At 40.2% G+C, this 15,235-nt stretch overlaps 1 protein-coding gene across 2 annotated transcripts in view; it reads right to left on the reverse strand.

Moving 5' to 3' along the window:
• The window catches only part of LOC140841327 (protein sym-1), a 30,799-nt gene that overhangs the window by 13,788 nt on the left and 1,776 nt on the right, over positions 1-15,235 (reverse strand). For both annotated transcript variants that reach the window (XM_073208643.1, XM_073208644.1), the window contains exons 3-6: positions 1,296-1,390; positions 728-800; positions 515-607; positions 305-391 (exon numbers count right to left, since the gene is read on the reverse strand). In XM_073208643.1, coding sequence (XP_073064744.1) covers positions 305-391; positions 515-607; positions 728-800; positions 1,296-1,390 — 348 coding nt within the window. The remainder of the gene's footprint in view (positions 1-304; positions 392-514; positions 608-727; positions 801-1,295; positions 1,391-15,235) is intronic.

A 15,235-nucleotide genomic window follows, 5' to 3' on the forward strand; every position in this document is an offset into this window, starting at 1 on the left:
TAAAACCAGTCATTGCGAATAAATGTTTTCTTAACATCTTATTATTTTGTGTGGCTGCCTATGCGGTTGCACCGTGATAAAGCAGCCATTTGGATTGTTGTGTTTTTAAAAATATCTACCAACTATAACTTTTAAATAGTAATTTGGTCCAACAATCTCACATTAGATGTGCCAATGGCATATACTCTACAGTATTAGTTTATTTCTTGTACTTCAATGATGTTCCCAGTAAGAACATTTTGTCATCTCCCGTTGCACAGACAAACAAATGAATTCAAGAAATGTCCTCAGAAATAAATCCAACCTGAAATTGCTGTGGCACAAATCGGAAGTTAAGGAACTGGAAAGGTATCCATAGTTGCCAATTTGCTAGAACTGAGGAGAACCACTCCTGAAAATTAAATGATTAAACATTTTCTTGAGAAGTCTTCATCATAAAACAGCCAGCCAAATCCTTCTTCCATTTCAATGGTAACAAAAATTAGCATATGCATACAAAGATCTTTAACAATACCTGTCGTAGCTTTGGGATCACAAGTGATGGCCTTCCTTCAAGAGTCACCAAAGCCGCTAGGAAAGTTCCGATAAAAATGGGTGAGAAAAGAAACTGTGCAGGATAAGACCAACGGTCAATAGAATTACCCAAAGAGGTCAAATCATTTACGATATATTGTTATAGAATTAATATAACGTAATCAAGAAGCCAAAAACAATGTAACCTGAATACCTGATCAAGGACAAGCCTCAAGAGAGCACCAGAAGCTCCGGGGGCTGTGATCCATTTACTCAGAAATAAATACCTTGATGGGAAGAAAGAGAAGTCAGTTCAAGTCTGAATTGTAATAAATAAATAAGTGAATAATTAATGAATAGCTATGCTGAGTTTTTGGCAATCAAACACAACCTGAAGTTACTCCAAGATCAGAGGAATCTCATTTGTAGACATGAAAATTCAGTTCCACAACATAATACACAAAATTTGGAATCCTTCTCATCCATATCAGTATAATTGTCATTTTTTATAAGTTTAGAAATGAGAACTAAAGCTTGGTAGCCACCCATAAGTTTTTCTCGAAGATTGATAGAGTTCGTCATGAACATCATTCTTGTATAAACTAGAGTTGGTGTAACAAGAGTTTAATAAACAACTATTTTTAGTCACAAGATATGAAGGTTGAGATTACGTAACCACTCATAAAAGATTCAGAGCATAGTTATCAGAAAAATTAAACAGACAAAATAATAGCAGAGTTATTATTAGATCGGTATCATAGACAATACTTTCAAGTCATTACCAGAAATGCAATGCTGGACCGACCAAAACGAGCCCCAAAAATGCGAAGAGAAATGTCCTCTTCAAGTCTAGAGACGGTACTTGATCAATCACGAGCTGCGGTATTCAAAAGCATATATAAAATGTATGATATCAGGAAAGTTGTTCCTCATAATTCAAGCAAGACATAATGATAACTCAACAACCATTCGGCTGGATTGGCACCAGCTCTTCCTTATAACAGAAAGGTTAGGTCAAGGTTTTGATTTCCATTTCCTCCATCCCCAGGGTATACCAAAAAACAGAAAGTAATTTAAGCAATAGATCAATAAATAAAACTTTCATCAAGCTTATATGTCCAACGAGCGTAAGGTATGTGGCAACAAGTAGACCCAACCAAGGTCCGCTCGAACTGTAAACTGAAACCTTCCAAACCATTTCCCAAAAACCAAAACCAAATTATAGTTCGATTCCAGTTCTTGCAAATATGAAGCTGGAACCACAAGTACTGGAAATGTAATGACCCGAATCCTTGTTTTGAATGAAGTATTAATTAAGAGATAATTAATGAGTTGTTAATTAAGTACTAATAAGGAATTGATAATTCGGGATCAAGCTGTTGGGATTCACCGAATTTAAAAAGAGATAAACCGATCTACTTCAGATTTCATTATCTCGAGAAATCCAACTAGACAAATGAGATTCTGACACGTGGCAGATAAGATTGATTCAGTTTTTCTGAAATAGTCCGGATGCAGCCTATAAATGGAAGCTGATTTTTTTGTTTCCTACACCGCATCTTGAGAGAGAGTTCTAGTTATATCTTAGGTTTTCTAGCCAGTTTCTAGGGCACCTTGGTGTCGGGAAGTTTCGGAGCTAGTGTCGAATCGAGGAGGGGTCGGTGATCTGAGATCGAGACATCATCAGCGGGCTGACGACGGACGCAGGTATAATCCTAAAGCCTTAAATAGTGATTCAACGATCATTAGGGAGAACTTGAAGCATGTTTGATCAGGTTTGATAGTGATTTCATTATGTTGGTATTGTCTAGGTTCAGAGCTTTCTGTCAGATTGTTTTCGTGAGATATGTGATGTACTGACTGAGATATCCAAGCGTAGTATACACACTTAAATGCTGCATATTTATCTGTTGCATGATACATGTTTTACTGCTTTGGCATATTATGCATGACATATCATGTTGAGCCTGATATCTTTTGAGATATAACTCGTTTGTTGGGGCCGCTCAGCCCTATTCTGTACTGTAGACGATGGGGCATCAAGAGCTACAGTGTCCGACGGGACCGCGGGCTCTGATGACCTAGACATTGTAGGTCCACGTCTTGATGATGAGTGTGGGAGCCAAAACATGCCTAGGGCAGATCAGAGACTACACACTCAGACGCCTCTAGACTGAGCATGAGATTCTTGACTTGATCCTTGACATATTGCATTTCGCATGCATCATATCAGTTTGTATACTCGTACATTCTCGTATTGGGCGATTGTCGCTCATGTCCTTGTTTTTATCTTGGGCACCCCATTCCACGGGGCAGGTCTTAGGTTGGACGGTTCGGACGACCAGGGCAATGACTAGAGCAGTCGGGTTTCAGTGGTGATCAAGTGGAGGTTTTATGTAGTTTATCGTTATCTCGTTCTGAGTTATGTTTTCGTTATGGTTGTATTAATATTTAAGACTGCTGTTATTGTTTTATTTTTGTTTGGGTTGTAAGATGAATAAGTATTTGGTTTCCGCTGTTTAATTGTTGTTATTAAGTTTAATGTTGCATGTTTATTAGTCTGTTTAGTAGTGGCTCGGGTAAGGGCGCTACATTTGGTGGTATCAGAGCATGCAAAGATTTTTGGGACATTAGTAATTCTGTTTTGGGGATTTAGAAGTTGATTTTGGTTTTCTTTCAGATGTCAGAGATGAAAGAGTTGAAACAACAGTTACAAGATCTTCTTGACAAAGGGTACATTAGACCCAGTGTGTCTCCTTGGGGAGCACCAGTGTTTTTCGTTAAAAAGAAGGATGGGTCTATGCGATTTTGCATAGATTATCGACAGTTGAACCGAGTAACAGTCAAGAATAAATATCCGTTACCACGGATTGATGATTTGTTTGATCAACTGCAAGGGACTTCAGTGTACTCGAAGATCGATTTACGGTCTGGATATCATCAACTTCGAGTTCATCAACGTGATATCCCTAAGACTGCATTTCGAACAAGGTATGGGCATTACGAGTTTCTAGTAATGTCGTTTGGTTTAACGAATGCTCCAGCAGTATTTATGGATTTGATGAACCGAGTATTCCAAGAGTATCTTGACAAGTTTGTCATTGTCTTTATTGATGACATACTGGTACATTCTCGTAGCCTTAAAGAGCATGCACAACATTTAAGGATTGTGTTGCTAACCTTCAGGAATCACCAACTGTATGCTAAGTTGAACAAGTGCGAGTTTTGGCTTGAAAGAGTTGTCTTCTTGGGACATGTTATATCCAAAGATGGGATATCAGTGGATCCTAGCAAGATCGAAGCAGTGTTGAGTTGGCACGACCGGAGTCAGCTCAAGAGATGAGAAGTTTTCTAGGTTTGGCAGGTTATTACCGGAGATTCATCTTAGGCTTTTTTCAGATTGCCAAACCATTGACACAACTGACGTGTAAGAATGTGCAGTTCGAATGGACACATGATTGTGAAAATAGTTTCAATGAACTGCGTCAACGTTTGACAACTGCACCAGTTTTAGCTCTGCCATCTGGATCAGGACTCAGGAGGGTACATTGTGTACACTGATGCATCACTTCAAGGACTTGGGTGCGTTTTAACCCAAAATGGTCATGTGATTGCATATGCATCCAGACAGTTGAAGAAGCATGAAGAGAATTATCCGGTTCATGATTTGGAATTGGCAGCGATTGTGTTTGCTTTGAAGATCTGGCGACATTATCTCTACGGAGAGAGATTTGAGATCTTTACAGATCACAAGAGTTTGAAATATATCTTCACTCAAGCAGAGTTGAATATGCGCCAAAGAAGATGGATGGATTTGTTAAAGGATTATGATTGCGAAATCAAGTATCATCCAGGATCAGCGAATCTTACGGCTGATGCTCTTGGTCGCAAGGTGAGATTATCTGCACTTCAGACAAGTTTCCTATCAAGTGTAATCCAAGATTGTTGTTCTTTGGGATTTCACTTCCGTCATAAGAAAGGAATGGATCACATTCGAGTAACGAGCATTTTATCTGAACCGACGTTGTACACCAAAATCAGAGAAGCTCTGTTTTCTGACCTGAAAGTGAAAAAGTTAGCAAGGTTAGCTAACGGAGACAACACATCTGGCTTTGCGTTCCAAACTGATGGAACATTGTGTCTGTCAGGAAGAATCGTAGTTCCAGAAGATTCTAAATTGAGAGACGAGATTTTATCTCAAGCTCATAGGAGCAAGTTGAGTATCCACCCTGGAAGCATGAAAACGTATAAGGATTTGAAGACCAAGTTTTGGTTGAAAGGTGTGAAAAAAAAGTGTTTACCAGTTTGTAGCCAAGTGTTTGGTTTGTCAGCAAGTGAAAGTTGAACATCGACGACCAGGAGGAATACTTCAGAATCTTGCTATCCCTGAGTGGAAGTGGGAGCATGTAACGATGGATTTTGTCACCCACTTGTTGTTGTCTTCTAAGAATTGTGATGCAATTTGGGTTGTTGTAGACCGACTGACTAAGTCAACACATTTCATTCTGATAGTCGGGAATATAATTTCGATCGCATGGCAGACTATACATCCAAGAGATTCTTAAATATCATGGTGTGCCAACAAGTATAGTCAGTGACAGAGATCCACAGTTTACCTCAAGGTTCTGGGCAAGTTTTCAAAAAGCGTTGGGAACGAAATTGAGTCTGAGTACTGCCTACCATCCAGAGACCGATGATCAGTCTGAGAGGACTATTCAGACACTTGAGGACATGTTGCGTGCTTGTGCTTTGGATTTTGGACCAGCATGGCATGATCATCTGCCGCTTGTGGAGTTTGCATATAACAATAGCTTCCACAGCAGCATTGGTATGGCTCTGTTTGAAGCATTGTATGGTAGACGTTGTTGTACTCCTTTGTTTTGGGACGAAGTAGGAGAACGACAAATGCAAGGACCTGAATTGGTGCAACAAGCGATTGACGTAGTGGAATTGAACAAGAAGAGAATTAAAACTGCACAAGATCGTCAATCGAGTTACGCGAATACCAAGCGTAGACCTCTACAGTTTCAGTCAGGGGAAAAAGTTTTCCTTAAAGTTTCACCATTCCACAGGGTGATGAGATTTGGACTCAAGGAAAATTAGCCCCAAGGTTCATCGGACCTTTTGAGATCTTGGAATGTGTTGGAAATTTGGCGTATCAATTGGCTTTAACGCCGTAACTGTCCAGCATTCATAATGTATTTCATGTATCGTTGTTACGACGGTATGTAGCAGATGAATCGCATGTTCTTGGTCCGACAGATGTTCAACTTGAAGAAGACTTGACTTATACCGAGCAGCCGCTTTTAATCCTGGGTAGGAAAGAGAAAAAGCTCATAAACAAGACCATTCCACTTGTTCTAGTGCAATGGCAACGCCGAGGTACTGCAGAAGCGACTTGGGAGTTAGAGAGTCGTATGCGCTCAGAATATCCACATTAGTTTTGAGTTGTATTTTATTCAGTTGTATTGTACTTCAGTTTTGATTTCGAGGACGAAATCTTTGTAAAGAGGGGAGGATGTAATGACCTGAATCCTTGTTTTAATGAAGTATTAATTAAGAGATAATTAAGTATTATTAAGGAATTGATAATTCGGGATCAAAAGCGGTTGGGATTCAGTGATTCACCGAATTTAAAAAAGGGATAAACCGATCTACTTCAGATTTCATTATCTCGAGAAATCCAACTAGACAAATGAGATTCTGACACGTGGCAGATAACATTGATTCAGCTTTTCTGAAATAGTCCGGATGCAACCTATAAATGGAAGCTGATTCTTTTGTTTCCTACACCGAATTCTTGAGAGAGAGTTCTAGTTATATCTTAGGTTTTCTAGCCAGTTTCTAGGGTACCTTGGTGTCGTGAAGTTTCGGAGCTAGTGTCGACTCGAAGAGGGGTCGGTGATCTGAGATCGAGACATCATCAGCAGGCTGACGACGGACGCAGGTATAATAGCATGTTTGATCAGGTTTAATAGTGATTTCATTATGTTGGTATTGTCTAGGTTCAGAGCTTTCTGTCAGATTGTTTTAGTGAGGTACGTGATGTACTGACTGAGATATCCAAGCGTGGTATACACACTTATATGCTGCATATTTATCTGTTGCATGATACATGTTTTACTGCTTTGGCATATTAAGAATGACATATCATGTTGAGCCTGATATCTTTTGAGATATACGTCGTTTGTTGGGACCGCTCAGCCCTATTCTGTATTGTGGACGATGGGCATCGAGAGCTACAGTGTCCGACGGGACCTGCGGGATCTGATGACCTAAGCATTGTAGGTCCACGTCTTGATGATGAGTATGGGAGCCAAAACATGCCTAGGGCAGATCAGAGACTACACAGTCAGGCGCCTCTAGACTGACCATGAGATTCTTGACTTGATCCTTGATATCCGAGCATATTGCATTTCGCATGCATCATATCAGTTTGTATACTCGTACATTCTCGTATTGGGCGATTATCGCTCACGTCCTTGTTTACATATTGGGCACCCCATTCCACGGGGCAGGTCTTAGGTTGGACGGTTCGGACGACTAGGGCAGTGGCTAGAGCAGTTGGGTTTCAGTGGTGATCCAGTGGAGGTTTTATGTGGTTTATATCGTTTTCTCGTTCTAAGTTATGTTTTCGTCATGGTTGTATTAATGTTTAAGACTGTTGTTATTGTTTTGTTTTCGTTTGGGTTGTAAGATGATTAAGTATTTGATTTCCGCTGTTTAATTGTTGTTATTAAGTTTAATGTTGCATATTTATTAGTCTGTTAGTAGTGGCTCGGGTAAAAGCGCTACGGGAAAAATAAACATAAACAGCTTGATTTATATAATTTGAACTATTTGATTTATATAACCTAACTTCAAGCTCATTTTACCTTGTGATGAAAAATAGAATGTCCAAAATATTTAGTAACATGATAACCATATCCAATCAGCTTGGTTTCTGTTCCACCATCCACTGAAATTGGAATCTTCGGTTCCAAAACCAGAAACATGGTTAAGCTTACAAGCAAGCAGCTGAATATGTCGTCTTTGAAAAGGAATGCATGCGATATGTGAAGTGTTTTTTGAAACTATCGCACAGGTTATTAAATATAAGATACTGATTCTCGAAAAAGTCGGGTCTTTTGTAACATACACAACTACTAATTCAGTGTATGAATTTGAAAATGTAGTACTTTTTGACTTTATGATGATCTTGGAATTAGAGGAAAGGTAGCACCATCATCACCAAAAATATTGACACAACAAGAGAATGAATTACTCACTATAAATACCAAAATAGTCATTGATAGAATAGGTAAACGGGATTGGAATCCCTCTACAGTGAATAGACCAGATGGGTAGAAGAAAGTGTAAAGCATCTTTAAATGTCTTAAATCCACTACTCCTGTCACATACTTCTCCAACATGAATTCACGACTCATTTTCGGTAAATCCAATATTCCCATGGCTAACCAAAGCTCGCAGCCAGGAGATCAAAACTCAATATGGTTTTTCATGGCCTATATTATGCATGTTATTCAGGCACATGAAAAAACTAGAAATTCATCAATCTGTCATCGGCAAGCTTCTAAAATTCGCTAGGCGCTAGCCCAGCGCCTAGCGCCAAGGCCGCCAAGACGGGGACTAGGTGCCGTTATTCGGAATCTACGATAGCTAAGCTAATGCAAGCACATGATCAACAATAGCTAAGCTAATGCAAGCATAATGAAAAGAGCACACTGCTCCATAGATCAGCTAATGAAGAAATATATATACAACTCATCATTCACCCGCAAAAGCTAGTACCAGTTCTCTAATGAATCAATAATCGGTTTCCATTTAGTATGAAAGAAGAAAACAGAAGCAAAGTTTTTAAAGATGTTTGAATGACATTGTGCTGAATACAAATACATGTTAAAATATCTCTCAATCAATGTGTCTTTACCATCTACACTTTAGGAAAAATACACGAAAGAATCATCATCAGCAATTTAGCTAAAGAATCATCAACCATCAGGAAAAATACATGAAAGAATCATCAAGATGATGTTGTGTTCTTGAATCCAGAATTAGACAAATCACAAAATTCCTAGCAATGTTTTATCAAGAATTTCGACTAAGAAGCAACTCATTTGTAGTGTTATAGAACAAACACCTTGATGCAGTGTTGGAACAATAATCTGGGAGAAAAAACATATGCAAGAAAGTAAGAAGAAAGAATAATTTGAGCCGTTGGAACGAGCGTCTAAAGCAAAATTATTTTGTTTTTCAAAATAAAATAAAATTTTTAAAACTTCCGCTGCGTTTGGGAGTATAGAAAACCAGATCCAACAGTGGTATCAGAGCCAGGTTTTCTGAATCGTATGATTTTAAATTATATTGAACAATTTGTTTCTAACCACACAAGAAAATTTTTCAGAAAAATTGATGCACCATAAAATTATTTTTGGGATTTTCAAAACAAAACAAAAAAATAAAATTTTTCGCGATCTGCCCGGAACTGTTCCGGGAAGACCGAGCGCAGGGCTGCGCGCGCAGCGCCCTGCGCGAAGGCGTGCGCAGCGTGCACGCGCAGCGGGCGCTCGCAGCGTCCGCGCGCGGAGCGGCGCAGCGTGCGGAACGTCCGCACGCTGGGCGGCGCACAACGCGGCGCAGCGTGCGGAGCGTCCGCACGCTGCGCACGGCGTTGCGCGCACCTGTGCGCGCAGGCGCGCACAGGTTGCTGCCACTGCACGAAACGTTCGGGCAGCGGGCGGGCAGCGGGGGCGGCTGCCCGGAATAGTCTCGGGAAGCGTTCTGATTGGTGGGCTTGAATTGTTTGGGCCCATGGTGCAATATTATATAATATAGTTGCATGAATCCGGCAAACATACAAACTCGTGGCACGCGATTTTTAAATTAAAATGATGAGACAATTTTAAAATTAAAATCCCTCATTTTGAATATGATTCAAAATTTATATCAAATCGAAAAAGTAAAAATTAAAGGAGTTTAATTTTTCCTTGCCTTCCATCAACCATGGTTGCATGTTTATCGCTACCCGCGGACAGTGTCTGGCTCATATTATTGGGGAGGCCTGTACGCCGGAAAGCTGTGACTTCCACCGGACATATGATGCGAATTGAGTGGAACTCCATGACTTCGGCTCATATTATTGGGGGAACTCATGGCGACCGTCCACTACAATTCAATATTGATGGGTTGGTTTGACACGTGAAAATAAACGACGTCATATTATTGGGTCTTTATTAAACGTGAGGAAAAAACACGCGGAGGTTGCATAGAGATGCAATTGGACATTACCTTTTAGAAATTATAATTGGCTAATATTATTCGGGATTATAATTGGCTAATTGGACTCTACGTGCCTACTAAGGAAATACGATTTCCCTTTTTCATCAGAAGGTGGTGAAAATGTCAAAATAGTGGGAGGGTAATTTATAAAATAAAAATCCATATTTTATATCTTAAAATTATTTTAAAATAATCAGCAACCATTATTCTGTTTCCGTCTCAGTATATTTTCGATTTCGTCACATTATCCAATTTTGTTATTAACAAGCTAACCGAATCTAATTTTCAAGACTGGGTGGGAAAATTGTTCTGAATTCGGAGAAAATGACATACACACTAATGTCAGTCTTGTTGAACTGACAATGCATGCAAGATGGTGGGACCATAGTGTGCAAGCTAAAGTGTAATGTGCTCGCTTCTATGTCAAATGAACTGTAGGGACAGTTTGAGAAAATGTTGAATGTTGCTGACATTCGAATACACGTGCAAGAGTTGCATGGTGCATGAAACTCGTACATTGATGCACACCACTTTTAAAAGCTCATGACTACACGAATGCAAGATGGGGCTTTGGTCCATGAGCGTGATGTACATATGATTGGGTTTAATGAGAAAGTGGTGAGCCTGAAATATGTGATTCCTAACAAGTTACTTCATGACATCAATTTGTTGCCATTCTCTTTCTCATTTGACGGGTTTATGTTGAACTTCAATTTGAATAAGATTGATGATAGTCTTGAAGAACTATTCAACATGCTTATGACTTATGAAGTCGTCATAAAATAGGAAAATGTAGTTTCCTAGTTGGGCTTGTTGTCAGGAACAAAAGTGGCCCGCAATGTAAGGGAAGGAAATGTTCTGGCCCTCACAAGAAAAAACCCAATAAGAGGCAAACTCCGAAGGACAATTAAAGGGTCCACAAAGCCCGATAAGTCAGAACACATTTGTTTCACTGCAAGAAAAATGGACATAAGAAATTATCTGGATCAAAATGTTTTGGGAATCATAAGTGAATGTTCAAAGTAAACAGTATTTCAACAATGAACAAAAGAAAGTTAGATGATCCAAATCCCGCACAAATATGGCACGCTAGACTAGGTCACATTTCTCAAAGAAGGATACACAAGCTAGTGGGAGAATGCATGTTTGACTTGTCAGACATAAATTCTCTACTTACCCGTGAGTCCTGTCTGAAAAGAAAAATGACCAAGACTCCATTCGATGGAAACGTGGAACGTGCACATGGTCTACTGGATTTGATCCACACAAACGTTTGTGGCCCGCTAAGTGTTAGCACAAATTTTGGGCATTCCTACTTCATTACCTTTACTGATGACCATTTGAGGTATGGGTACGTTTATTTGATGAAACACAAATCTGATTTGAAAAGTTCAAAGAATTCAGATCTGAAGTAGAAAATCAGCTAGAAAGAAGTATTAAGGCACTTCGATCTGATCGAGGTGGAGAATACTTAAGTGCTGAATTTTTGGGTTATCTAAAAGAGAATGAGATTCTCTCACAGTGGACTCCACTAGCAACACCACAATTGAATGGTGTTTCTGAACATTGTAAGCGAACCTTGTTGGACATGGTTCGATCAATGATGAGATTCACTGAATTGTCTACATCGTTTTGGGGTTTTGTGCTTGAAACTGCGGCAATGTTGTTGAATAATGTCCATACTAAAGCAGTGAATAAAACACCATATGAGATATGGATGAGAAAAACTCCCAAGTATTCTTACATGAGAATATGGGGATGTCCTGCTTATGTGAAGCAGACAGTGGAGACAAATTGGATAGCAGATCCACTTTGTAGAATATCCAAAGAATTCTATTGGATATTATTTCTATCATCACAATGAAGCAAAAGTGTTTGTTTCAAGAAATACCATCTTTTTGGAAAATAAATTTCTATTAGATAGAAAAGGCAAGATGATAGAACTTGAAGAAATTCAATATACTCCCTCAACTATAGAAGTTGAACCCATTTCCCAAGAACCAGTAGTTGAAGTACAAGCTTCTAGAAGGTCTGATAGGGTTATTAGACCACCTGCAAGATATACGCTTCTTCATAAACAAGGCCATGATCAGTCTTGTGTTGGATGTGATCCAATGAATTTCAAAGAAGCATTATCTGATACTGATTCAACCAAATGGCTTGAAGCCATGCAGTCAGAAATGGACTCTATGTATTCAAACCAAGTCTGGACATTAGTGGATCCACCTGAGGGAATCGTTCCCATAGGATGCAAATGGATCTACAAAAGAAAGCTTGGGGCGGATGGGAAGGTAGTGACCTTCAAAGCAAGACTGGTTGCAAAAGGATATACTCAAAGGCAAGTAGTTGACTATGAGGAAACTTTTCACCAGTTGCCATATTTAAGTCCATTAGAATACTACTAGCCATAGCAGCATGGTATGACTATGAGATATGGCAAATGGATGTAAAGACTGTTTTCCTCAATGGAGACATCAAAGAAGAAATTTATATGTCTCAACCCGAGGGATACACATCAGTAGAAAGTGAGCATAAGGTATTCAAACTTCAGAGATCAATATATGGTCTCAAGCAGGCATCAAGGAGTTGGAACCTCAGATTTGATAGCACTATCAAAGAGTTTGGTTTTGCTAAGAATCCTGAGGAACCGTGTGTGTACAAGAAAGTTAGTGGGAGTGCAGTGACATTCCTAGTACTTTATGTTGATGATATCCTACTCATTGGGAATGATGTAGGATTACTGCAATCAACTAAAGTATGGTTAGCCAGTAAATTCTCCATGAAGGACATGGGTGAAGCATCTTATGTATTGGGAATACAGATCTATAGAGATAGATCAAAAAGGATGCTGGGGCTCACCCAAGCCACATATATCGATACCATTATAAAACGATTCTCTATGGAAGAGTCCAAGAGAGGATACTTACCAATGTGTCATGGTATTACTCTATCTAAAGCTATGTGTCCCAATACTGATGAAGAGATAGAGATGATGACACGAATTCCATATGCGTCAGCCATTGGTAGTATCATGTATGGTATGATATCGACACGTCCTGACATTGCTTATGCTTTGAGCATTACAAGCAGATATCAGGCGAACCCTGGTCCAATGCATTGGAAGGCCGTGAAAGACATTCTTAAGTACTTGAGAAGGACTAAGAACTTGTTCATGGTCTATGGGGGTGGAAAATTAAAATTGGAAGGCTACACTGATTCTAGCTTCCAATGTGATGTAGATGATTCGAAATCGACCTCTGGTTTTGTATTCATGCTTAATGGTGCGGCTGTCTCTTGGAAAAGTTCCAAGCAAGACACCGTTGCGGATTCCACCACTGAAGCTGAATACATTGTTGCATCTGCTGCAGCGAAAGAGGCAGTTTGGATGAGGAATTTTGTCCAAGAGTTGGGCGTTATTCCTAATGGAGTTGATCCTGAAACGGTCATGGGCCATTAGGCTGAACCAACAAAGGCCTCGGCCCATACCCACGCACCACTACTGGTCATGGGTCGTTAGGATGGTCCAGCATGGGCCTCGGCCCACAACTGGTACCAACACTTAGGAATCTAGGTACTTATCCTGGAGGTCCTGGGTTCAAGTGTTGGGGAAGGCGAAAGGAACCACTTTCCAGGAGTGGGATATTCTGTGAGTGGCGGTGCATGGGCATGGTCCTAACGACCCATGACCAGTAGTGGTGCGTGGGTATGGGCCGAGGCCTTTGTTGGTTCAGCCTAATGGCCCATGACCGTTACAAAAAAAGGCGCCTTTTTTTGTAACGGTCATGGGCCATTAGGCTGAACCAACAAAGGCCTCGGCCCATACCCACGCACCACTACTGGTCATGGGTCGTTAGGATGGTCCAGCATGGGCCTCGGCCCATGCCCATGCACCGCCACTCACAGAATATCCCACTCCTGGAAAGTGGTTCCTTTCGCCTTCCCCAACACTTGAACCCAGGACCTCCAGGATAAGTACCTAGATTCCTAAGTGTTGGGGAAGGCGAAAGGAACCACTTTCCAGAAGTGGGATATTCTGTGAGTGGCGGTGCATGCGGTACTGCGACAACAATGGTGCCGTTGCACTGAGGAAATTCCACATCATCCGGGAGATTGTGGGAAGGGGAGACATATCAGTCGAAAGAGTCCCTTCTGCAGATAACGTTGCGGATCCACTTACGAAGCCCGTGCCAGGACCATTGTTTGAGAAGCATCGCGAAGCAATGGGATTAAAGTTTATGGGTAGTTGGATCTAGGGCAAGTGGGAGATTGTTAAAGTAGATGCCCTGCAAGCCAACTGTTGGCTTGAGATTTTATTGACTCAAGTGTAATAAACAATCTTTATTTTAATATAATTCATTATTTCATGGTTTGTTATTTCTTTATCTGTATACCCATGCAATCAGCATAGATAAAGTCCTTGATTATGCTTTAATACAAATGAATCGTAATTCGATGTTGAAACTCATTTGTAAACACTGCATATTCTAAATTCGTTCCTAGTCGATTCAGCCGTCTAAAACATGGATAAAGGTCGCTTGAGCTCGAGACTAACATCTGTGATGTTGTGTACTGCGTTTTTTGGTAAGGACATGGAGATGTCCAAACATGCAGATGGGTAGTCATATGATGATTATACCGAACAACCCTCCCTCGGACTTTCCAAGTGGTTATCATTCATCGAGAGGATAAGTCTGTGGTTATGATTGTACATCATTAGTCCTTACGACCCGAGACAACACTGAGGCTCTATATGCAAGGGTTGTGCTTTGACTCGTTTACCGGCTCCAGAAGAGTCATCAGGTGGCGAGGTTGGGTACGGTTGCGACACATATAGGAGCCAGTGCATTGTAGTCGGGGTATGAGATAATAGTGCATGGAATCTCTGGCCAGAGTATGAGATGTACGTTAGAGAAGGAGTTCTTAAATAATACACGCGATGCCACTATTATAGTTATCACATAGTTATCGAATTAATATGCAACCCTCGATGAACCAATGGTTGCAGATTCGATCGAGATATATGAGATGAAGGGACCGTACTGTACGTTAATCATAATCTACTGGTTCTTGCAGACACTATCAGTGATACCTAGGGGATCATGGGGCGATGCTACTAGACGCTCTTACTATGATCCGATGGGTGCAATCAGAAATGAGTTCTGACATTCTTGATCAAGGTGTTGATGAAAAGAATGGGGCTAACTAGGGTAAGCCCGAATAAAGGATTTTGTCCTGAATCACAAAGAGTTGTGAACCCACGGCTAGCTGTATCCCTGAACCATTGAGGGTCACACAAGTACTGGATTGTTTGTTCCCGTTTAGAGAATAAATTCAAGAAGTTGAATTTATATTATATAGTAAATTCAAGGAGTTGAATTTATGATAATTAAATTTTGAGAGAATAAATTCAAGGAGTTGAATTTATAAAATTTGAGAATTTAAT

This window comes from Primulina eburnea, chromosome 9 (genome assembly GCF_022965805.1).
Source record: "Primulina eburnea isolate SZY01 chromosome 9, ASM2296580v1, whole genome shotgun sequence".
Lineage (NCBI taxonomy): Eukaryota > Viridiplantae > Streptophyta > Magnoliopsida > Lamiales > Gesneriaceae > Primulina > Primulina eburnea.